The following is a 26,744-nucleotide window of genomic DNA, read 5'->3' on the forward strand; positions in this document are numbered from 1 at the left end:
CAATATATAACACATCCTTGAGGTTGCTAACTTGCAAAGATCCACTGAGGAGCGGTATAAGACATATTTATAAATAACAAGCGTAGAAGAAGAAATGGCACATCGACGACGACCAATCATAAATGAGTTCAGTTCAAATGTTGGGGCGGCTATGAAATTTGAAACAGGTGGCTAGTAAACGACGCTTGACTACTTAAAGACAAAAACGCAAGAAAAAAGAAGACAGCACGACTGCTTTACCGTCAATACGTCACTTTAAACCCATGGAAGCAGGATTTGTTTTGAACAACGACAACAAAGCTTTAGCATCAGTTTAAGCTAGCACGCCGTAGAAGACGAAAGAGAAAATGGAGTCCAGGTTGTCTCGGCTGCTTGTTGGACTTTCTGTACAAATTAGTCGCAGTGACGGTAAGATGCAATATTCTTCTTTAAGACGCTATCACGTTTGTCACTGTGTGAATTGTTGACCTAGGCCGTGTGCATCTTGCTACTGTCAAGTCTGTTGACAACGCCAAGTCTACTGTGATGGTGGAGTGGAAGGAGTTTTATACTTGTCGAGGAAAAGAGGTCTTTTCATGAAATCCAAAAACACATGTTATGTGTAACCACCAGAAAGTGACCGTCTTTGTTTTTTTACTTTGATCCAGATTGATGTGAGGGAGTTATATGCACTCAATCCAGAGCTGCTGGTCCACGAACAAGACTTCTTCAACAAAGCTGCTGAGCCAAACTCTTCTCCTCCTGAGAAAGTGAGTGTTGACTTTGCAAACTACTGACATGTATTCATTTAGCATTTGTTGTTTTTGCAGAAGTACGAGGGTCGACTGCGCCCATCGAAGATTCCTGGCCCACCGACCTGTACGTACATTCAATCTTGTCCTAAATGTATGTCATGATCTCTAATGGTTCGCTTCCATCCCAAAGCCTCAACTCCAGTAGCGACTAAGGCTGGCGTGTCAGGTTGGCATGGCATTCATTCTCTCACCCTGCTGTACCATCACTCGTTCCCTTTCCTAAGGCCCTGTTTACACTAAGCCGGTGTAAACAGGCTTAGTGTAAACAGGGTATCCAGGGTAAATATCACCAAACCTTATCCACACACAATGGTTGTTTAAGGCGCCCTCCGTCCGCCGATGCAACGCGACCTAATACGAATGCGCGTCATACTCTCCTCCAGTGTTGCTTTGTGTGCAAGTTCTTCAATGTAACTTATCTGAACAGTATCCAGTGTTGTGGAATTTCCATTAACTAGACTCAGTGTACTGTGGTGCCCTATTGTAGTGAATCACACCTGAGCCATCATAAATCAATCAAATCTTTATTAGATATGTGAAAGTAAACAATGTGATAAAGAACATTTTACATCAATCAAACTAGGGATCTTGATATCTGGACAGGACACTCCTCACTCTTTGCCTTCACCTTTATTGGCCATTAATTTTTGGTGACATTATATACTCTGGACCGAGACGTTGAGTCCTTGACATGAATGGCGTACAATAACTGATACAGTCTGCTTATCCAGTCCAAATGCATTCGCTGTTTTCTGTAGTCTTACTCGACGGCCAGGTAATCCAAAGCACACTTTCCCTTTTTTATCACATCCATGGAAGCCCGCATTCTCGTTGACTCTCCTTCGACAAATGGACAACGTTTTTCGGTAAATAGAATCACAGCTGACCTTGACATTTGAAAGTTCTCTTGCCGTCTGAGAAGTTTTGTGTCCGAAATAGCTGCAATCGCTTTCTTTTAAGGTATTCAAATGTGATTTCCACAAGCGTCTGTACATGTAGAAGGAGAAACACGGGCTTGTCTGGATGACTCGCCTCCATGTTTCCAGTGGTTAGCTCCGAGTTACGAAACCGCCTAGTTATGGAGCTGTCTGTGGCGCGTTCTAACGTCACTTCCTGTGTGGGGCGCGGTCTTTCTGGCATCACTTCCTCTCCAAACTCGGTTTGTAAATGATCAATGAGTCCATACAAAGCTAAGTGCACTTACCCGTGTAAAAATTTGTCCGAGGAGGGAGACCTTAAACGCTGGTTTAGTGTGGCTGAAACAGGGCTTGGGCTAAATAATTATTCATTTAAGGGGTTATCCGGCTTAGTGTAGACATGACCTAACTCACTGTACTCCGGCTTCCTCCCACCTCCAAAGACATGCACCTGGGGATAGGTTGATTGGTTGTGAATGTTGTCTATCTGTGTTGGCCCAGCGATGAGGTGGCGACTTGTCCAGGGTGTACACCGCCTTCCGCCCAAATGCAGGCTCCAGCACCCCCCGCAGCCTGAAAAGGACGAGTAGCAGGAAATGGATGGATTGTGCAAATCACAAAGGAGGGTTATATGTCATTTTGGCACATGTCAACCAACTGATTTGAACCTTCAAAGAGGAGCGACGCTGCATCTAAATACATTGGAATATCGTGCTAAAGTGATTCAGACTAAGCTATTCCAACTTATCGAGGAGCACCTGTACATGTTTTGTTTTGTGTGTCTCTGTTGAGTTTATTTCAAACATGCAGGCATACAACATGATAAATCACGATTTCCAGTTTCTCTTTTCAACATGTCTGTGGTGGAATAATATGAATATAGACAGTACAAGATACCAGAAATACACTATATAACCAAAAGTATTTGCCCACCCATCCAAATGATCAGAATCAGGTGTCTTAATCACTTGGCCAGGTGTGTAAAATCAAGCTGACTTTTCTACAAATATTTGTGAAATAATGGGCCGCTTTTAGGAACTGGAACTGTCATAGGATGCCACTTGTGCAACAAATAGTCTTGAAATTTCCTCGCTCCTAAATATTCCAAAGTCAACTGTCTGCTTTATTATAAGAAAATGGAAGAGTTTGAGAACAGCAACTCAGCCACCAAGTAGTAGGCCATGTTAACTGACAGAATGGGGTCAGCGGATGCTGAAGCGCATAGTGTAAAGACTTTCTGCACAATCAGTTGCTACAGAGCTCCAAACTTCATGTGACCTTCCAATTTGCTCACATACGGTACACAGAGCCACCAAGTCCAATGCAAATCGTCGAATGCAGTGGTGAAAAGCATGTCGCCACTGAAGACGCATTCTCTGGAGTGATGAATCACGCTTTTCAATGTGGCATTCTGGTGGACGAGTTTGGGTTTGGAGGTTGCCAGGAAAACGAAACATTTCGGACTGAATTTTGCCGAGTGGGAAATTTGGTGGAGGAGGATTTATTGTGTGGGGTTGTTTTTCAGGAGTTGGGCTTGGCCCCTTAGTTCCAGTGAAAAGAACTTTGAAAGCTCCAGGATACCAAAACATTTTGGACAATTCCATGCTCCCAACTTTGTGTGAATGGTTTAGGCCCCTTCCTCTTCCAACATGACTGTGCACAAATCAATGTCCATAAAGACCTGGATGACATGGTCTGGTGTGGATGAACTTGACTGGCCTTTACAGAGTCCTGACCTGAACACCTTTGGGATGATTTAGAACGGAGACTGAGAGCAAGGCCTTCTCGACCAACATCAGTGTGTGACCTCACCAATGCGCTTTTGGAAGAATGGTCTAAAATTCCTATAAACACTCCATAACACACTCCATAACCTTGTGAACAGCCTTCCTAGAAGAGTTGAAGCTATAATGGCTGCAAAAGGGGGGCCAATATCATATTGAACCCTATGGGTTAGGAATGGGATGGCACTTCAACTTCATATGTGAGTCAAGGCAGGTGGCCAAATACTTTTGGCAATATAGTGTTGCATCCTTGATGTTAAAAGTCTTTTCTTGTTTCTAATCCTGTGGCAACCTCATAAAGAGATTAGCCTCACTATTATGTTTGATTTGAGTTTCATCTTCATTTCAGTTGTCAGCCGGGCGGCTCAGATCAGGCAGACATGCAGCTTCCAACCTCCAGCGGCTTTATCTACACGGGGATCTTCAGAGGACCCTACTGAGACGATTGCTCCGGAAAAACCCAATTCCACGCACCTCTCAAACTCTGGTTGGTAGAAATGTGACCTTTTAAACAAGTTATGTCTCAAAGCTTCTGCATTGCCTTTTTTAGCCCAAAATGGAGCCTTCATCTTGCGGAAAAGTGCTTCAGTAAAATCCGACTTGGGACACACTCTTTTGTGTACTTTTCACTTTTTACATACACTAAACCAGTACTTTGTTCAATTCAATAAATACCCCACATAAAGGGGTGTATAAACGTTTTGAACTGAGGGACCGCACAATGGAAAATGAGTGCATGCTGGGGCCATTTTCATAATTTTCATTTTCAAAACAATTCAATATATATTGTAATCCTCAATTTTGGTGAATGTTAAAAGTCCCAGTGACCAAGATGTGGTAAAAATAAGTCATTTGTTTCTACTTCCGAACCTTAAATATCTATAGACCAACTTCCTTTGCCATAAACTTTTTGTTGTATTCTTATAATTTTTTTCCAAAGAAACCCCTTTTTTATGGCAAAAACACAGACGTTAAAAAAAATTCCAAAACATTTTTCTACATTAAATATTTGACGTGAAGTAATTGGAGCCTTAAATAGGTCAATCATTCATAACATTGTTTTGATTAATGTTGGCCTTTTAAAAAAAATCTTAAGTAATCAGTGATCCAAAAGGCCTCACTCACCATAAAAGTATTACAAAAAAGTCGTATAGGAATATATATTTTTTTTTACTTTCCACACCTCTGTAGATCAACTTTACATCTATCTGTTATGTTTTTTTTCTATTTTTAAGCAATGACACTTTTAAAATAAAAATCTGCCTCCATTGCAGCCTTGTGTTTGTCAATATTGCAACATTTTACACCTTTATTTTTTAAAAATATTTTCAAAATGTGTCACAAGCCGTTAGAAAATTAGCTACAAGCCTTAATTAGCTTCCTCAAATATAGACAATTTAGCTGGCAGAACTTAGCTAAAATTATCATTGAGGCTGTACTCACACCACTTTGTCTCTGTTAGCAAACCAGCAAGCTAACAAAAAAGCACCTGTCCTGTCCGTCATGCTTCGGCTTTGCAAGGTCAGCTTTGCATGTTCACGTTTTAGATGCGTTCTGGATGAAGTGTTCCCATACATATAATGGACTTTATGACTCTACTTTGTTCACTTTGTTGTTTTTAAATTTGCCGGATACCACAAGAATATGTCCACATGCATTACCACAATATTACACTAGTACTAAAAGCTGTAATGTCTACCAGATCCACTGCTTGTATTCCGTAACGTGAATTATTTCCGGAAGTGAAAAACTGACGGTCAATCAAGGCAAGATGGCTGTTATGTAGCACACAAACTCTGAGTACTACACAAAGGACCTAGATCAGGGGTCTCAAACATGCGGGCCAATTGCGGCCCGCAAGTCGTTACTTTGCGACCCGCACTTTGATATGACAATTTAATGTTGGTGCGGCCCGTGAGTTTATAATATGAACGGCGCTTGACAGCGTCATACTTTCCAGCATTCCCAATTATCCCGGGAGTCCCCTGAATTTCAGGGCATCCATTCTGTTGAAATACCTGTCGAATTTTACCCAATCAACAACATTCAGGAGGTGCCATAATGGTACTGCCTTTTAACGCCCACTTCGTCCTGTATAGACAGCGTGCAAGCCTAGTTACCGGTATATGTTGCATCTAGCTGTGTTACATGCACGTGTGCTATAACAAGACATATTTGATCAACAGCTACACAGGTGTGGCCGTAAAAAAAAAAAAAAAAAAAAAAAAACTAACACTGTTACAAATATGTGCCAGACTGTGAACCCACATCAAACAAGAACGACAAACACATTTCAGGAGAACACCCGCAAAGTAATACAACATAAACACAACCGAACAAATATCCAGCCCTAACTCTTCCGGGTTACAATATACCCACCCCCGCAACCACCACGCCCCCACCCTCCCTACTTACGTCGGTTGAGATGGTGTATAGTAGCCCGGGAGAGTTAGGGCTACAATGTGTTCTGGGTATTTGTTCTCTTGTGTTTAAGTTGTTAGGGTGCGGATGTTCTCCCAAAATGTGTTTGTCATTTATGTTTGGTACGGGTTCAAAGTGTGGTGCATATTTGTAACAGTGTTAAAGTTTTTTATACGGCCACCCTCAGTGTGACCTGTGTGGCTATTGACCAAGTACGTCTTGCAGCCACTTACATAGTTCTGCACAAGTCTCACACATCATGTTACAGAGCCGTTACTTTGGTTGTGTGATGTAAAAGCGTGCGCGATGGAGATGCGCGGATAGGCAATTATATCATCCGCATCACTAAAGTCGTCATCCACCCGAACCAACATTTCATCAAACCCATACCCGCCCGTTGTTATATATCTAATATAGACGATGCAAGGCATTAGTGAGGTTAGAAAGTGTAACTCCCTCCAAATAGCACAGACACAATGGCTTTCTTGAACTGATTTATTTGAAGGCTTACTTTCCCTTCAAATTCACCGTGAAAACTGTAATAAATAAAGCACGTTACAAACGTAAAAATAATAACATGCACAGCATGTGGATCACACATTTTACGAAGTAAAATACCAAGAAATGACAAATACCTCGTTGGCCATACCCAGAAGTAGCTTCCTTACATCCGTCGACAGACCAAACGAGACACTTTAAAAAATAAAAGTATGCCCACTTAATGTTTCAAAGAGTGCTGCTCGTTTTTCGTATGTGGGTAACAACATTTAACTATTTATAAATGGTTGATTTCTATAGGCTAGTAAGGTAAAGTGTTGTACCTGACCTTGCTTCTGCAGCCTTATGCTTCTGCAGCCTTCATCAGAGGCGTCGCGTGACGTTTTATATGGATTGTACCATCAAGAGTTGTCAGGTACAACACTTTAACTACTAGCCTATATAAATCAACCATTTATAAATACACGTCAGTAGGCTAAATGAACCTCTTCAACATAACATTTAACTATGTATAATGTAGCGGCTGGCTACGGGGTGTTAGCCAATGACTTTGGCTGGGGGGCGGGACTTACGGGAGAGATAGGGAAGTGACGTTATCGATAGGAAGTGAGAGTTCGAATTGTCCCTGGAAAAGCGTTAGAGACATGAGAGCTGTTGTGTGGTTGTATTACATCTTGTGCAATAAAGACAAGACAAACGAAGAAGTTTTATGAGCTTACATTCCTGGGATTATTACAATATATATTTCTGAATTGGTTCAACCGCCACCCGCCCGAATCTATTTAAAATCTATTTTTTCGTCATGTCACCCGCCCGACCCGCGGTTTATCCGCAGACTCCGCGGTTGTGACCGCAAACCGCGCATCTCTAGTGCTCGATGACATGTTGTAGAGCAGGAGTCCTCTTATTGGGGTGCGTGAATCCCTGGGGGTACATGAAAGTTTGTCAAGGGAAAAGTGATATTTATTATTATTGTTCTAAAAAATAGCAGCAATATATAAATACATTTATTAGACAATACTTCAACAAAATATGAATGTAAGTTCATAAACTCTGAAAAAATATTACAAAAACTGTGTAAAAATAATAAAACAATCCAACATTCAGTGTTGACAGTTTTTATGGACGTGTTCCATTAATATTGATGTTAAAGATTTATTTTTTTGTGAAGAAATGTTTAGAATTAAATTCATGAATCCATATGGATCTCTATTACAATCCCCAAAGAGGGCACTTTAAGTTGATTACTTCTATGTGTAGAAATCTTTATAATTAAATTACTTGTTTATTTTTCAACATGTTTTTTATTTATTTTGATATCTTTTTTTCCAAATAGTTTAAGAAAGACCACTACAAATGAGCAATATTTTGCACTGTCATACAATTTAATAAATCAGAATCTGATGACATAGGGCTGTATGTTACTTCTTCATCTCTTTTTTTTCCAACCAAAAACGCTTTGCTATGATTAGGGGGTACTTTAATTAAAAACAAATGTTCACAGGGGGTACATCACTGAAAAAAGGTCCTCCTTTCTTGATTACCTCTCAAGGAACCCTAAATAAACGTTCCTTAACGGTTCGTACGGCTGAAAACAACGCAAGCATAGGGCATTTTTCTTTTGAGGGGACGGCGTGGCACAGTTGGGAGAGTGGCCGTGCGCAACCCGAGGGTCCCTAGTTCAATCCCCACCTAGTCACGTCCGTTGTGTCCTGAGCAAGACACTTCACCCTTGCTCCTGATGGGTGTTGGTTAGCGCCTTTCATGGCAACTCCCTCCATCAGTGTGTGAATGTGGAAGTAGTGTCAAAGCGCTTTTAGTACCTTGAAGGTGGAAAAGCTCTATACAAGTACAACCCATTTACCATAGAAAGGCTAAATGGCTAAACTACCCACTGAGAATAGAGCTAGCTTGACCACCACACATATTTAATGAGTCGGCCGTGACGTCATGTAAATCCAAACAATACCATGTATTGTCTATATGGCGCAACCCTAGTGCGCATAAACAGACTCTAGAGACTCATTGTTGTTATAAGATCTTTAAAAAAAGAATTTTGCAAAATGGTGGACTTTTAAATGCTTTCCAGCCTTCGGTGAATCACCTTTTGTTGTGTCCAGAGATTTGTAATGTCAAGCAGGAGGCTGAACCGTCTGTGTCACTGCATCTGGTGCGAGAGGCTGTAAAAGAAAAGGATGAGCCTGTGAAGAATCTTCCACCATTCGCTAAAGGTCAGTCGTAACAACCCAATAAGATAGAAATTTTTCCTTTTTTCAAAGAGAATTCTGCAGGTGTATATGTACGTCACAATTATGTTAGTCCTTACCCCTGATTTCCACAGGGTGCGTCATGGCTGCAGTGCATAATCACCACGAAGTAAATGTGTCTGTTTCCACCACTACCATAGCCCTTTTCTTCCGCATTTCTGTCCCAAATATTTGCTGAGCTTCTACTTTGCTGGTTGCCGCAACACAACCGATCAGTTCAGCTAAAATCAGCTTGTGTTGGACAAGAAGTCAATCACAAAACCAATAATCCGCTTTAGTTTTAATTAAAATAAAATATTCTGTCTTCAAGGTGGATCGCATTTTACACTTTAAAAGGTCCTAATGGGTGGGGACAGATATGAAGTTAACCGTAAAAAGGTTTTCAGACGTAATTCCACCTTGTTGACCCTAATACTGATTGTGGAGGTTGAAATTAAAGAATCGTAACAGGCATATCCCGCATATTGGACCATGTGTCAAATGCTAGCTGATGAGTTGTGTGTATCTACAAAGCTCGCCAGGCACAATGTTAATGTTGTGTTGCTTTCTACAAAAAAAAATTGTCGTTCTGCAGGGCAAAACTATTTCCCTCTTCCTTTGGCAAGGAGATACCAGTTCATTAAAAGTCGGACAAACAGACTTAAAACAGCTTTTTCCCAATGCTGTGACTGCCACTGACACCCCCGTCCGCCCTCCTACCATATCCCTTGTCGCGTGCACACACACACACTCGTAACATAAGTACACAATTACCGGACATATAAAATGCATAGAAAGTTTGCACAATATCAACAATTATTTTGATCTGTTAGTTTTTAGTTTTAAGCTATGTATGTTTTTCACGGTTTTAATCTTTGTGGGGGGGTTTTATCGTCTATTTTATCTTCAGCAGCTGTTGAGTCACCCAACAAAATGTTATTTCACAATGACAAATGAAGTACACGGTCATCTTTTGTATGAGGCTAGTAAATGCTGTCACAGTGGCTATTGATGGATGCCAAAGCTTCAGACGTTCTGCGCTGTTTACTTTATCACATGAGTATGCACAGATTCGCCAGCTCTCCTTAAAGGCCTACTGAAATGAGATGTTCTTATTTAAACGGGGATAGCAGGTCCATTCTATGTGTAATACTTGATCATTTCGCGATATTGCCATATTTTTGCTGAAAGGATTTAGTAGAGAACAGCCACGATAAAGTTCCCAACTTTTGGTCGCTAATAAAAAAAAAGCCTTGTCTGTACCGGAAGTAGCAGACGATGTGCGCGTGACGTCACGGGTTGTAGGGCTCCTCACATTGTTTATAATCATAGCCACCATGCAGCAAGAGCGATTCGGATCGAGAAAGCGGCGATTTCCCCATTAATTTGAGTGAGGATGAAAGATTTGTGGATGAAGAAAGTTAGAGTCAAGCACTAGAAAAAGGGGGAAAAAAGGCGACGGCAGTGGGAGCAATTCAGATGTTAGACACATTTACTAGGATAATTCTGGAAAACCCCTTATCTGCTTATTGTGTTACTAGTGTTTTAGTGAGATTATAAAGTCATACCTGAAAGTCGGAGGGATGCGGTGACCGTCAGTGTCTCTGACTGAAGCCATATGGAGGAGCCAAGAAAGTCACAGCTGCCTTTTTGACAGCTGCTGCAGGAGGACGCTAACTCCGCTCAAGTCTCCGGTAAGAGCCGACTTAATATCACAATTTTCTCATCCAAAAACTTGCTGGTTGACATGTGGTAGAGAAACATGTTCCCTTGACCACTCTGTTCCATATTAAAGCTTCACAACAAACAAACACCGGCTGTGTTTTGGTTGCTAAAGGCAGCTGCAATCCACCGCTTTCCACCAACAGCATTCTTCTTTATAGTCTCCATTATTAATTGAACAAATTGCAAAAGATTCAGCAAAACAGATGTCAAAAATACTGTGTAATTATGCGATTAAAGCAGACTACTTTTAGCCGTGAGTGGTGCTGTGCTAAAATGTCTGCTCCCACCGATAATGTCGCAAGCAGGCGTCAACATAAGCATCGTTCCGCAACGTTTTCAACAAGATACCTCACGGGAAATTTAAAATTGCAATTTAGTAAACTAAACCGGCCGTATTGGCATGTGTTGCAATGATAAGATTTCATCATTGATATATAAACTATCAGACTGCTTGGTCGGTAGTATTGGGTTCCAGTAGGCCTTTAAAGACTGAGCTATTTTGCTGCACAGCGGAGCCGCAACAGAATGGTGGTGGGGATTGCTGGACGGCAACGCTGTTTTGTGGTGATTACGTGACGCATCCTGTGGAAATTAGGGGGTACAGTACTGTTTATAGGACTGTATTGCATCATTTTGTTTTGCTTAATACGCTGATCATTTATCAATATGTTGTGATTGTGTTACTGTAGAGAATGAGCATTCTTTACTGCTTTGTAAATGCTGATTGTATTACTGCAGTGAATGAGCATTCTTTACTGTTTTGTAAAAGTAGGCATTTCTTCAATCTATTTGTGGTAAGGAGTCATTGTCTTATTTGCATAGTTGGCTGTAAGACATGTGGGTTTATTTTTTAATGACCATTAAGTGAGCAAAATGAGTAATTTTTAGAAGTGTGGGAGGCACAGCAACACCTGCTGCTCGTTAAAAGGTGCAGAACGTGCTTTAATGCTTGTCTCCAAAATTGTTTAGGATGAGAAAAGTGGCTACATTATATACATTTTTGAAAACAAATATCAAAGGGTCTGACTGCTAGCTAAATATAGCACCTAAGTGGTTAGGTTGACAACACTGATCTCTCTGGCTACGTCTCCTTATTCTCTGGCAGACACTCTGCATAAAAGTTGTTTAAAAATAACTTGTGTCCGATGGCGTTTACTGTACAAAGTTATAACAACAAGCTACATTCACAGTCAGTCTCATTATGTTTTATTAAGCTCGAGCAAGCTGCCACAAATATATGAATTTATGGCAAACCACCAATTTCTGATCTTTTGTATTGTGCAAGCCCGTTGTGCGTTTGATTGTGCATCGACAACAAATGTATTTCTTTTTCTCAGGCAGAAGGAAGACTGTGGCTCACCAAGAGCTCAACAAAGGCAACAAGAGAGTCAGCATGATCAAACCCTCTGAAATTCAAACCAAGAAGGGCAAGGTTAAAAGTCATCCATGTGTTCAGCTTTTAGTTAAAATGAGTACAAATTAACATTTATTTTCTGTTGTAAAGTTCAAAGAGGTCACACGGCCCAATCAGAAATTCTTCGAAATGATCCAAAACTTCAGAGAGACTTTGGAAATCCACCCACAATCAAGCAATGATGTGGCAAGTTTTCATTCAATGACCACCACCAGTCCCTTTTTACATCTTTTGTGTGTCCTTTTGCAGATGGAGCCTCAGAGGATTTGTGTGTGCGTCCGCAAACGACCCCTGAATAAGCGAGGTAATTACAGTCAGTGTTGTCCCCTCTTCACTTGCCTCAAGACACTTTTCTCCCGCCGTGTGTGACAGAGGGCAATAAGAAGGAGATCGATGTGGTCTCAGTACCCGGAAGAGGGGCCTTGCTGGTTCACGAGCCAAAGCAGAAAGTGGACCTCACCAAGTACTTGGACAACCAAATTTTCCAATTTGACTACTCCTTTGATGAAACCTCCACCAATGAGTTGGTCTACGGGTAATAACAAAACGTTTTTTTCCCCCAGATTTACTCTCACATCCCAAAAACATGCACATAGGCTTACTTAGAGAATCTGAACAAGGGATGACCGATTATCGGCACCGATATTTGGCATTTTAACATATCGATATTTTTTTTAATGTTTTGCAACTACAACAGAAATACATCCGCGGATACAATATATACACATACAATACTTGTATTTAGTATTAAAATAATAACAATTTGTGAAAAGTATAGAGTAAATTAGTAGTAATAACCAGTGCTCTTTTTTGCTAATCTGTGTGCACCCCCTAAATGAAACCTCAACATTAGCAATGCACATAACTTTATTTTGCTCCTGGTCCGTTTCTTAAAGAATAATGTTCAAAAACAACTTCCTGCACAACTAATCCACAATCATTGTTGCGGTACATGCTAGGACTGCCTAAATGTTTTTTTCTCACCAAAGTTGCGATTCGATTTGCAATTTTTATATTATATACTTGAAAATGCATAAAACTGCAACTTTCAAAACACATTTTTGTCTCAAGGTGCCACATATTAGAATTATATGCAATAATTTAGTTTTAAAAAAACATAACATTTGGCATAATGCAGACTCTGAGCTTTTGACTCAGCCTCTTGTGACTATTTGTCGCTCTATTTTAAACCTTGATGCCAAATAATCTTGCAGCCCTTTTGATGACTTGATATTAGCTTCTTGAGAGAGAGTTTCCTTTGTGTAGGAGTAGTAGTAGTAAACAATGGCATTTGCAGCGACACTTGCTTAAATGTTGGATCATCTTTGATACAACAAAGCCGCAGGACAAGACGTTTGCGGATGTCGTATCAAGCTGACCAATTACAGCTTGTTACATTTTTCTAACCTTATTTCAACCACAATATGACATCAAATTCAAACAATTAGAACATACACGCCATTTAAACTAATTTTAGCCGCTTTTACCCATGCTCTTGTCCTTTCGGTCATAACCCAAAGCTCATGACCATAGGTGAAGATGGGAACGTAGATCGACCAATTAATTGAGAGCTTTGCCTTCCGGCTCAGTTCCTCCTTCACCACAACGGATCAATACAGTTTCCGCATTACTGAAGACGCCGCACCGATCCACCTATCGATCTCACGATCCACTCTTCCCTCACTCATGAACAAGACTCCGAAGTACTTGAACTCCTCCACTTGGGGCAGGGTCTCGGGAGATGGCACTCCACCCTTTTCCGGGCGAGAACCATAGACACGGACTTGGAGGTGCTGATTCTCATTTCAGTTGTTTCACACTCTGCTACAAACCGATCCAGTGAGAGCTGATGATCCTGGCCAGATGAAGCCATTAGGACCACATCATCTGCAAAAAGCAGGGACCTAATCCTGCAGCCACCAAACCGGATCCCCTCAATGTCCTGACTGTTTCTAGAAAGTCTGTCCACAGAAGTTATGAACAGAATCGGTGACAAAAGGGTAGCCTTGGAGGAGTCCAACACTCACTGGAAATGTGTGCGACTTACTGCCAGCGATGCGGACCAAGCTCTTGGGAGCAGACCATCACATTCAGTCATCCAAATCACTATTTCTATTTATCTCTGATTAGAAATTGATCCATAGATTTCGTCAATTGATATAAAAAAAAAAAAAGTTTTTGTATTTTTATTTCTTTAAAAATCTGTTTTTTGAACACAGCATTAAACTACTATTGCTATCATTATTATTATTATTATTATTGATACTGTTGCTTTTATACATGTTTTCTTTTTTGTAGTATTGTCTTCAATTACTTTTTAAGTTTCTCTCCTAGTATTGTAAATTCAGGATTGGGTTGCCGTTAGCGTTGGTCTATTTTCTTTTATCACATTAAAATTCTGTGATTTTTGTAAAAAAAAACATTGTAAAAATTAATTTGCAAAAAAAGCCTTTTCATAGGCCAACACTACGCATATAAGTCTTACATCACCAGCCAAGAGGAGCTTTTGTAAACAGCAGTCTGTTTTGAAAAGGTTTTATTCAAATGTATATACAAAATAATATATTATGATAATTGTGTGAAAACGAGATTTGATTTTGAATCAAATCATTACCACAAGAGTTGGAATTGAATCGTGAGGTGTCCAAAGATTCCTACCTCTAATTCGTATTTTTACAGATTAATTTCTTGTTAAAAAAACAAACATTATACAAATAAAGATTCAATGTGAATGTTTTTGAAAAACTTACCTTTTTTTAATATGATGAAAGCAATCAGTTTTAAATATGTTGACAATGAAAACAGTTTACTCCACATTTTGCAAGTCGCCGGATCTTACCGAGAAAAACAATGTCTTTGCTTTGCAAAAGAAAATATGAGAATGGGTAGACTTTGCACAGTTGCTGGAAAAGCTTTTGTGCAACCTTAAAAAAAACATGTCCTAGTGTTTATTTTTATGTGACACTTTGCTTCACACTTGCTTTTTTGTGGGTTTCAGGTTCACAGCAAAACCTTTGGTGCAGTCCGTCTTCGAAGGCGGGATGGCGACGTGTTTTGCCTATGGTCAGACAGGAAGTGGGAAGACGCATGTAAGCAAATGAGAATTTAAGTTGGTGTTTGCAGCGTGTCAGAATGACCTGAGGACTGTTTTTTGCATGTAGACAATGGGCGGTGACTTCTCAGGGAAGCAGCAGAACTGCGCCAAAGGAATCTACGCCTTAGCAGGTACAACTCAAAGGAATTTGATTTTCATTCTACATGTGGCTGACATGTTGTGTTTTGCATCCCCTTCTTCCTTTTAGCTCAGGATGTGTTTGCATGTCTCAGTCACAGGAGGTATGTCAAACTGGATCTGTCCGCCTATGTCAGCTTCTTTGAGATCTACAACGGAAAAGTGAGAAACGCCTTTTGTATTCTCTCAACTCTCTCTCGTTAATGTCTTATTTTGTGTCCAGGTGTACGACCTGCTAAATAAGAAGGCCAATCTCCGAGTGCTGGAGGACGAGCGCCAGCAGGTGCAGGTTGTGGGCCTGGAGGAAGTCTTTGTGTCCACGGCGGACGAGGTCATCAAGATGATCCAGCTTGGCAGTGCCTGCAGGTTTGAGCTGAGGGATTTCAAATAACCTTGAAGGGGAACCGCACTTGTTTTGGATTTTTGTCCATAATTCACAATCCTTTAGAGAGAAAAAAACTATGTATTTTTTTAACTCGTAAATAAGCGTGAATAACAGTCGGCTTACAATAGAACCAACGGGAGCCATGACGTCATTGCGTCTGTTGCATTTATTCCGCCTAAAAAAACCAATGAGCCAAACCAAAAAGCGGAAAAATTTACATTTCATGACCTAAATATTAAAGTATTAGTGATGTTCTAAGCGATAACGTTAAGGACCTACATTTAGCTGCGCCTTGAACTTATGCTGCTGTATTTACATTATCAGCTGGTGAGCTGCTTTCTCGCCTCTAAGCTTGTGAAAATTATTTCTAAATTATAAATCAGCTGTGTCTAAAATACAGCCAGCGGGCCAAGTGCAGCCCGACAAACTGTTAAGTGCGGCTCGCAAGACATCACAAGTGTAACAAGAAGATTAATTGGCCTGTGGCGTGTTTTTGCCTAAATGTAGTGCACTGTGGATTGGCTAGAAGGGATTTTGCCGCAGGAGGGCAGAGATAGAAACAATGGTCAATGACCATGAGTTTAATTTGAAAGAGATCTGAGCACAGCATCAATATATGACGCAATCCAAACAGCTTTTCACACTATCTATAACCAACAAATAGTCAACACACAGTCGCACATAACACGCCACCTGCACATTGAACTTTGTGGACATTATAAAGCGCATATATATGATTGAAAATGACACACATAAATCCATTATAGTGCATGATGGATGATATGTGAAACATTCTGTCCAAAAAGGTCCAGCAATTTGATATTTCTGATTGGTTACAAAACTTTAAGAATGTCGTTAGGGAAATAAACAAAGAGTTTACATACTCTTAATATTCAACGATTTAGCATTTATACTTCAAATTGCATTGGGTTTGATGTGTGGGGGTTGTTAAAGTTGAAGTTGTGTTGTTCAGTCTGTTACAACTTGCTCCAATCAATGCAAACTGAAGTGTTATTTTGGTATAAATGATTGTTGTCCTCACAATCAACGCTCTGCTGTGGTCCAAAAAAAAGTATTGTCACTTGTGTCTTAAGTTTGACCATCATTCACAATTATTATGTTTTTTTTTTTTAATGCATTCTAACTGGTAAATAAATGCGATCAAAAGTCCACTTACTTTGGAGCCTATAGTAGCATTCTATTCTGCCTATTAAGCGCTGAAAAACATCCAAACACCTCCATTAACGGTTTACAGTCTGTCTATCTGTGTTGGCCCTGCGATGAGGTGGCGACTTGTCCAGGGTGTACCCTGCCTTCCGCCCGATTGTAGCTGAGATAGGCGCCAGCGCCCCCCGCGACCCTGAAAGGGAATAAGCGGTAGAAAATGGATGGATGGATGATGTAAGTATATATCTAATGTAACATTTATAATAACATTTAATATTTACATATTTAAATCATTTAAGGCATACACGGCGCATTAATTAAAAAAAACGCATCACAGCATTTGCTTTCTTTTCTTTTTTTACAATATCACTGATAACTACTCACTGCAGCCTAATAGAGCCAACAAACATACAAACCCTGTTTCCATATGAGTTGGGAAATTGTGCTAGATGTAAATATAAACAATACAATGATTTGCAAATCCTTTTCAACCCATATTCAATTGACTGCACTACAAAGACAATATATATGATGTTCAAACTCATAAACTTAATTTTTTTGCAAATAATTAACTTAGAATTTTATGGCTGCAACATGTGCCAAAGTAGTTGGGAAAGGGCATGTTCACCACTACGTCACATCACCTTTTCTTTTAACAACACTCAAACGTTTGGGAACTGAGGAAACCAATTGTTGAAGCTTTGAAAGTGGAATTATTTCCCATTCTTGTTTTGTGTAGAGCTACAGTCGTTCAACAGTCCGGGATCTCTGCTGTTGTATTTTACACTTCATAATGCTCCACACATTTTCGATGGGACACAGATCTGGACTGCAGGCGGGCCAGGAAAGTACCCTCATTTTTTTTTTTTACAAAACCACACTGTTGTAACACGTGCTGAATGTCGCTTGGCATTGTCTTGCTGATATAAGCAGTGGCGTCCATGAAGAAGACGGCGCTTAGATGGCAGCATATGTTGTTCCAAAACCCGTATGTACCCATCAGCATTAATTGTGCCTTCACAGATGTGTAATTTACTCGTGCTTTGGGCACTAAAGCACCCCCAGACCTTTACAGATGCTGGCTTTTGAACTTTGCGTCGATAACAGTCTGGATGGTTAGCTTCCCCTTTGGTCCGAAAGACACAATGTCGAATATTTCCAAAAATAATTTGAAATGTGGACTCTTCAGAACACTTTTCCACTTTGCATCAGTCCATCTTAGATGATCTCGGGCCCATAGAAGCCGGCGGTCTTTCTGGATGTTGTTGATAAATGGCTTTCGCTTTGCATTGTAGAGCTTTAACTTGCACTTACAGATGTAGCGACGAACTGTATTTAGTGACAGTGGTTTTCTGAAGTGTTACTGAGCCCATTTGGTGATATCCTTTAGAGATTGATGTCTGTTTTTGATACAGTACCATCTGAGGGATCAAAGGTCAAGGTCATTCAATGTTGGTTTCCGGCCATGTGGAGTGATTTCTCCAGATTCTCTGAACCTTTTAATGATATTATGGACAGTAGATGTTGAAATCTCTAAATTTCTTGCAATTGCACTTCGAGAAACGTTGTTCTTAAACTGTTGGACTATTTGCTTACGCAGTTGTGGACAAAGGGGTGTACCTCTCCAGATCCTTTCTTCTGTAAGACTGAGCATTTTTTGGGAAGCTGTTTTTATACCCAATCATTGCACCCACCTGTTCCCAATAAGCCTGCACACCTGTGGGATGTTCCAAATAAGTGTTTTCGATGAGCATTCCTCAACTTTATCAGTATTTATTGCCACCCTCCCCAATTTCTTTCACGTGTTGCTGGCATCAAATTCTAAAGTTAATGATTATTTGCAAAAAAAAAAATGTTTATCAGTTTGAACATCAAATATGTTGTCTTTGTAGCATATTCAACTGAATATGGGTTGAAAATGATTTGCAAATCATTGTATTTCTTTTGTATTTACATCTAACCCAATTTCCCAACTCATGGAAACGGTGTTTGTAATAAAATATCACTTACTGTACAAGGTCTGCTGGCATTGGGATGCCGACAGATATTCTTGTTATATTCCCATTTAGATGAAGAATGTCCGTCACATAATCTTGCCAAGGATCACCAAGCGTCTTTTTGTGTCATTCTCGCTATTATCTGGTCTCATTTGGCTGTCAAAGGGTACCAACTTTATCGGAATATGTCCTCATTCGTTTACTATCAAGTTGAGAGTTATGATTTGTGATCTAGAATAAGGTTGAACAAGCAAGAAAACGAGGAAGCAACTGATCAGTTGATCATGTCAAGAGGCATGCAAGCTCGTGATCAGGGCTCGCTGTAAATAGTTTGTCTATCTACGTTAGCGCTTACAATAACATCACTAATATCGCATTTTTCAGAGTATAAGTCGCAGCTGCCGAAAATGCATAATAAAGAAGGAAAAAACATTTAAGTCGCACTGGACTATAAGTCGCATTTTTGGGAACAATGTATTTGATAAAACCCAACACCAAGAATGGACATTTGAAAGGCAATTTAAAATAAATAAAGAATAGTGAACAACAGGCTGAATAAGTGTACGTAACATGACACATAAATAACCAACTGAGAACGTGCCTGGTATGTTAACGTAACATATTATGGTAAGAGTCATTCAAATAACTAACATATAAAACATGCTATACGTTTACCAAACAATCTGTCACTCCTAATTGCTAAATCTGATGAAATCTTATACGTGTAGTCTGTTATGTGAATGAGCTAAATAATATTTGATATTTTACGGTAATGTGTTAATAATTTCACACAAGTCGCTCCTGAGTATAAATCGCACCCCAGGCCAAACTATGGAAAAAAAAAAACTATGACTTCTTGTCCGAAAAATACGGTACTTAATATTCAAATCTCAAAATGTAAATTGAGTATTTACGGATGTTTATCGGATTTTATGGTCGGTAAAGAGGAATTCCCATTAGCTCCGCTGTAAGCAGACTTTTATTTAGGAGTTAGAATGCATTTAAAAAAATCAACTTGTAGGCATGCCTTTCATGAGGATTGTGTAGATTCCAAAAGTTCCCCCTTTAAAACATCTTGATTGCAGATTATGTGTAAAAACAGCTGTGTAAATGTGATCACTCTGAGACAGCACACACTGTTGTAATAAATAATAAAAAACAACCAAAGTTAGTGTAGTGATTTTGATAGGCCCCTTTGTTATCAGACTTTGCTCTTATTTATTTCACTAGTTATAAGCGTGAAAAAAATGTATTTTGAATGATAGGCATACTTCCAGAAAAAGTCCCTTTTAAAGGGGAACTGCCCTTTTTTTGGAATTTTAACTCGTAAACAAGTCTGCTTATAGCATGCCCAATGGGAGGTCCTCTATTCCGCCCTTTAAAATCCAAAAACCGCCAACAATACTCTATTTACATTTCGTGTCTTGAATATTGACCAAGTGTTATTGATATTGTTGTTATAAGGCAGAGGTCGGGAACCTTTTTGGCTGAGAGAGCCATACAAACCAAATATTTTTAAAAGTATTTCCGTGAGAGCCATATAATTTTTTTTTTTTAACACTGACTACAACTATATATGCGTGCATTTTTAGGAAAGACCAACATTTTTAGAGTATAATAAGTCTCTTATTCTTTTTAATAACATTGTTATTCTGAGGCTAACCAACAATAAATAAAACACTACTTATCATTAGTGCGACTTCTTGAACAGGTGCGGTAGAAACCGGATGGGTTGATGAAAATGCATGAGAATGTTTTATATTTTGACACTCTGATTACCAGCGGAATTATTCACTACTTATCGTGTTAAGCAATGTCAGCTAAGATTTATCTGAGAGCCAGGTGCAGTCATCAAAAGAGCCACATCTGGCTCTAGAGCCATAGGTTCCCTACCCCTGTTATAAGGGATCACAATCCTTATGACAGATAAGACAAACGTTTTTGGGGGTTTTTTGCATTCTAACTTGTATTAATTGGCTCGTTCTAGGTCGCTAACATTGCTGCTAATGGGAGCGATTCATACTTCACTTATGTTCTGTAACCTGTATAATGACCAAATTGTAGCAACATTATCGTAAAAGCAAACACTGAGGAACTTTTTTCCTAGCGTACTAACACATTACATTGCCTTCGACGGCATGCTACGCCATTAGCTTTTTAGTTTGTAATGCACAACCCAATCTGATTGGACACCAATCTGTACTGACCAATCTGTACTGACTAAAAATTTGAAACAATCATATTACAGTAACTGTTAAGTATTATTTCATGTTTTGTTTGTACACGGCTAGCCAGGCAGTGTATGTACTGCAGTGTACAGTGAAGTGTTGCATGTATCATAATTTCCAGCCCAGGGGGATCCATATAAAGTGACACACCCGATGAACAGTTGTGCGTGGGGTCAGGCTAGCTGGGGAAGTTTTTCACGGTTTATTTTAGGTAAGCAAGTCAGCATAACTAGACTCGATGTTCCAAATTAGGAGGATCAAACTTGTCCAGGATGTACACCGCCTCACGCCCGAATGCAGTTGAGAAAGGCTCCAGCACAATACCGTCTCAGGTGGGGAAAGTTTGGCATATTCCAAACGGCTTGTTAGCAGCAAATGTGAAGGAAGACAGTTTTTTCTTTTCTTTTTTAGGTAGGTAGGTAGGTCTTTACTGTCATTGCACAAGTACAACAAAACTTTGTTTTCAGCACAAACCCGTTCAAGATTAGACAAAACAGTGTACAGGATTACAGAACAGTAACGCTAATGGTTCGCCACGAGGCGCCCTGTAAAAAATGGGGAAAAGGGTAAACGCTGAGGAAGAATGAGTAAAAAAAATGCAATCTGGACTGGGAAAAAAACCTCCATAGCAAAGCACCTATACATATTACAACGTACATCTCGAGATATCTAGCAACAGAGGGGAGGGAGTGGGGCCCATGGTAGCAGGCTGCAGCTTTCGGGCGCTACCCATCCGTCCATCACCCTTACAGGATTCGCGTCAAGGGCGGGGTATGTGTGTGTTGCGTATATATCTTTTGTGGATGCATGTGTGTGTAAGCCTGCAGAGTGTCTCTGTTCCGCGGCCTTGATGTTGTGCAGCCGATAGTCAGTCCAAAGTCAACAACAGGTGTGTGTCCATCAGAGACTAGAAGGGAGTTTGTTGTGTCTTTGCCACACTGTACTTCGTGAGACTCTCGAAGCCAAAAAAAACAATACAAGTTAGAATGTTTTGTATGCAAGTGAAAATAAAATTTGCTTTTCACTCTATAACTTGTGTATGACTGATCCTCAAAATCCTGCAGCGGAGAGAGTCCGATGTGATCCAAATCACAAGTGTCCACAGTTTTTCCAGCATCCTCCAACCATTCGTGGCACCTTTGGGGTACTTTGAAGACTGCCAGCAACTTCCAATTTGTCGACACACCAGAGCAAGGCTTACTCCAATCAGCAGATGTCCTGTTGAGTTAATTCCGAATAGGTAGATATCTTCACGTCCTCGACTGAAAGGACCGCCAGGCACGCGGCACTCCTTCTTCTCCCAATAGTCCGTTGTGTGTCCAGCAACAACCGCTCGCTCTGTCACAACAAGCAGGTTCCCCCAAACCCAAGAATATTGTTAATTTCATTGAGGCCAGTTAAATAGTTACAATGTTTAGAGAGCAGTGCAAAAAGAGGCAACAAAAAAGTTAAGACAAGACAGAAGCAAGCAGGACTGGTAAGGGAGACGAAAGGGGAGCGTCCGCCCTCAATGAGTGCCAGTGAGAAAGATATCTCCACCATGCCTCCATGGTTTGTTTTCAAATTTTCAGGACTCATGCATATCCCAAATACATACATGGGTACCACTCGGTAAGAAAAACTGGTTTTGCATAATGGTTTGTCTCTAAATCTGAAGAAATCTATCACAAGTTATTTACATAGACCTTAATTACAAATGCCTCAAAGGGCTGCACAAACCACAAACCATACCCTTGTCTGAAACCACTCGGCAAGAAAAAACTTCAAAATCCGAAGCAGCAGCATCATCATAATCACCGCCTCCCTCCCCCCATTCTAGAACATTCGGCAAGACCTCAGCCAACGCCAACTCCTCGCGCTCTCACGCCATCCTGCAGATTGTCCTCAGAAGCAACAACCACGCCGCCAAGCTGCACGGCAAGTTCTCCCTGGTTGACCTGGCCGGCAATGAGCGCGGCACGGATGTCAGCAGCAACGAGCGCGCCACCCTGGTGGAGACGGCGGAGATCAACCGCAGCCTCTTGGCACTGAAGGTGCACAAGTTTTACCTGCCATGTGGTTTATCATCATCACCATCCCTCTTCCTTCTCCACAACCACAGGAGTGCATCCGCTCCCTGGGCAAGAACAGCGATCACATTCCTTTCAGAATGAGCACTTTGACCAAGGTCCTCCGAGACTCCTTCATCGGAGAAAATTCCAGGATCTGCATGGTACGTAAGCATGACCTTCTAGCTATATACTTGTCTTGTGATCCACTACAAAGATGTATAGTAGTGCAACTAATAGTCATTCAATAGAAAATACCCTAATTTAAGCTATAAATTGTCTAGTGTACATGTATTGGCTTGCTGTTAGCTGCATATGTTCACATGTTTTCATTCACAACTGGAGTAAGTCTTTACATGGCATGCAGTCACTTATTGCGGCACGGCATTCGTCCTCCTCCACCTCCTCGCTAATACAGCTAACATCGTCGTTTTTTGTTCGCAAATGTCCGGCCTTTGGAGGCCCGTTTGTAGTGCTGGTAGATTTCTGTTCTGTGCAGCTGTTTCTTTTTTTGGGGGAGCACGGGTCGGTGTATGTCGTGTGCATTTTTTCCTTTCTTATGATGAGTGTAAAATATGCTAAATGACAAACTGAAAGATTGTTTGATTTAATTTGAACAATTGCATTGGTCCAACGTGACCCCTTCAGCAATGTCATTGGTCCCATTTCACAAGGCGAAATGTATTGGCGGCTTGTTAACCCGTTAAAATGTGTACATTAGCCGCAGCATTGTATAAAGCGCAGGGTTCAAATTATGTTGGGGAGCTTATAGACAGGGAATTACTGTACATTAGGGTAATACATCAAGTACTCCAGTGCTATACACCCATTTTCTACCGCTTGTCCCTCTCGGGGTCACGAAGGAGCTGGAGCCTATCACAGCTGCACTTGGGCGGAAGGCGGGGGTACACCTTGGACAAGGAAGGTAGGGGAGACCCTGGACAAGTCTTCACCTCATGGCAGGGCCCGCACAGACGGACAACACTCGAGAGCATTTAGTGTTGCCAATCAATCTAATGTATTGAAAAGGGTAAAATTCTGCCTTTTGAAAAATCCCTGGGTTTGATTTTCATCCGCGTGCAGCAGTGACGTTGCTGAGCCGAGGTGCGTGTTGAGCGTCAGCGTGCACACACTCACAGAGCGCAAAAGCAGAAACGGTGTGGGGAGGAAAACTGGCAAATAAAGGTGATTTGTCTTGTTGATAAAGACGGTGCTTGAACAGCAATATGAAGGCATTTGGGCTTTGAAACTATCCATTAAAATGACACTTTATAACACGCAAGTGCCACGCAGCAAGCAGTGCTTTAAAACATGCCTCGCCAAAGTTGGCATGATTAAAGTAGTACAATCTTTGCTTCAAACTTATGTGAACATTTGAATAGCCTTCATGGAGACCTGCACAATATAATGTAGTAAACTTGCTCCCCTGCTGAGCACAAGTAGATACTAGACATGCGCACAGCTGCTTGGCTTGATGCCAAATATTGGCGATGTCCAAACCGCCCACATAGCGCAAACTAGTGCAGGTGAAATGACTGCATTTTGTAACAAATTCCTACAATTAGTTGTATCTTCAACATTGTGTGTTTTACCTATGTGTACTTCAATATTTTTAGTATTTACTAATGATTGTATTTGTCTTAAAGAAAAAACCAAGCGTTGCAACAATAAATCATTTTAACCTATTCCTAGATAATGATTGGCAGGCTCTATGTAATATGTAACATTGTAAATTGTTCTAAAGAAAGGCCCAGTCTGTTTAATACCTGAAAAGAGGCAAACATGATTTTGAAAGATTCATGTTGTCTTTTTCCTTTATGAATGGATTGTCAGCGGTACATTGTGTGCACTAACTTTCCATTGTGATCAGATCGCCATGGTGTCTCCAGGGATGGCTTCATGTGAATATACGATGAACACGCTACGTTACGCTGACAGGTCTCTTTTTGATTTCCAAAAATTATATTTGACCATTTTTTATCGGATTGCACTGTTATTATTTTGGAAAGTGATGTCATGAGTGTCCAACAGAGTGAAGGAGTTGAATGGTAATTCCAAGGCCGGCGGAGAAACCAAAGCTCAGGAACCCGCTGACTGCTCCTCAGAAGAGGTCCGCATGTTCACTTTCACGCTGATACAATGACTTCACTGACTTGTGTCCTGGTGTGTCATAGGATGCGGCTGTAGACACCAGCATGTATGACGCCATAAGCCACGTGGCGGAAGTAGAGAAGAAAGTTCTTGCAGAGCTACAGGTGGCCTTTCTTCATTTTACAGCACCATTTTTTCAATAAATATGCCATGAAATAAGTGCAAACGCATTGTTTTTAACGTTTCTCAGACTTTAAACGAGCTAGCAAAGGAAATGGTGAAAACGTGTAACGTGGAGGCAGGACTCCCATACTTGATAGACTACAATCAGAAAGTATCAGGTTTGTGCAAATGGATTCTAGTTGATTCATTAGAGATAGTCTAACTTGTTTCATATTGGTGTTGTTTCAACATCAACAGGCTCCTTTCTGGCCTTGCAAGCCGCTGTGGAAGAAAGAAAGGCAAGGCTCAACCACTGAATCATGCATCAAAACAGTTGCTTTTTGTTGTCCTTTTTTAAGTGGATTATATGTATTCAATAAAACTAATGCAAACACTAACTGAATAAAATGTGTCCATTTTTCAGTATTTACAGCAAATGGGGTAATAATTGGTGAATTTAGGATGAGGTGAGGTGGTCATAAATGTTGATGAAATTGTATCCTAATAAAACTTGATTTACCTGTTGTGTTGCACTGAGTAAGTAACCACAAACACCATTTATATGAATGTACACATTTCATCAAATGTGAGCTCAAGTTTTATTGCTACATGCCTTGGGGTCATTTAAAATTCCAGTGAAGTTGTGTAAATGGTAAAAACAATACAATGATTCGCAAATCATTTTTATCTTATATTTAATAGAATACACTGCAAAGACAAGATACTTAATGTTCAAACTAGTAAATTTTATATTTTGCAAATGTTAGCTTATTTGGAATTTATTTTCTACATGTTTCAAAAATGCTGGCACAAGTGGCAAAATAGTGAGAAAGTTCAGGAATGTCAAAGACTCATTTGCAACATCCCACAGGTGAACAGGCTAAGTGGGTGCCATGATTGGGTATAAAATCAGCTTCCATGAAATGCTCAGTCATTCACAAACAAGGATGGAGCGAGGGTCACCACTTTGTCAACAAATGCCTGAGCAAATTGTTTTAAGAACATTTCTCAACCAGCTATCGCAAGGAAGTTAGGGATTTTACTATCTATGCTCTTATACCAAAAGGTTCAGAGAATCCGGTGAAATCACTGCTCGTGAGCAATGTTACGGACCTTGGATCCCTCAGGCGGTACTGCATCAAAAACTGACAGCGTGTAAAGGATATCACCACATGGGCTCCGGAGCACTTCAGAAAACCACTGTCCGTAACTACAGTTGGTCACTACATCTGTAAGTGCGAGTTAAAACTACAATGCATAGCCATTTCTCAACAACACCCAGAAACGTTTTGCTGGGCTTGAGCTTATCTAACATGGACTGATAAAAAGTGTTCTGTGGTCTAACAAGTCCACATTTCAAATTGTTTTTGGAAACTGTGGACCAAAGAGTAAAAGAATCATCCGGACTGTTCTACGTGAAAAGTGTAAAAGCCAGCATCTTTGAGTTACCCATACCCAAGGCATAGGTAACGTACACATTTGTGAAGGCACCATTAATGCTGAAAAGTACATACAGCTTTTGGAGCAACATATGTTGCCATCCAAGCAACGGTATCATGGACGCCCCTGCTTATTTTGGCAAGACAAGATCAAGCCATGTGTTTGTACAGCTTCATAGTAAAAGAGTCTGGATAC

General features: G+C 40.4%; 1 protein-coding gene across 4 annotated transcripts; it reads left to right on the top strand.

Moving 5' to 3' along the window:
* The first annotated feature begins 102 nt into the window (after positions 1-102).
* On the top strand, positions 103-25,517 carry kif2c (kinesin family member 2C). 4 transcript variants are annotated; one of them, XM_061920061.1, is made up of 22 exons: positions 103-408; positions 473-567; positions 648-749; positions 792-858; positions 925-960; positions 3,845-3,982; positions 8,535-8,645; positions 11,723-11,817; positions 11,890-11,985; positions 12,049-12,103; positions 12,172-12,334; positions 14,798-14,888; positions 14,961-15,024; positions 15,102-15,193; positions 15,255-15,397; positions 22,628-22,841; positions 22,910-23,020; positions 24,727-24,794; positions 24,888-24,966; positions 25,031-25,111; positions 25,198-25,288; positions 25,368-25,517. In XM_061920061.1, exons 1-22 carry the CDS (start codon positions 348-350, stop codon positions 25,424-25,426), a joined length of 2,112 nt encoding a protein of 703 aa, XP_061776045.1. In that variant the 5' UTR covers positions 103-347; the 3' UTR covers positions 25,427-25,517. The 4 variants fall into 4 exon arrangements, with proteins under 4 accessions (XP_061776045.1, XP_061776046.1, XP_061776047.1 ...); XM_061920062.1 differs by having other exon boundaries at positions 810-858; XM_061920063.1 differs by lacking the exon at positions 925-960.
* Positions 25,518-26,744: the final 1,227 nt, after the last annotated feature.

This window comes from Nerophis ophidion, linkage group LG14 (genome assembly GCF_033978795.1).
Source record: "Nerophis ophidion isolate RoL-2023_Sa linkage group LG14, RoL_Noph_v1.0, whole genome shotgun sequence".
Lineage (NCBI taxonomy): Eukaryota > Metazoa > Chordata > Actinopteri > Syngnathiformes > Syngnathidae > Nerophis > Nerophis ophidion.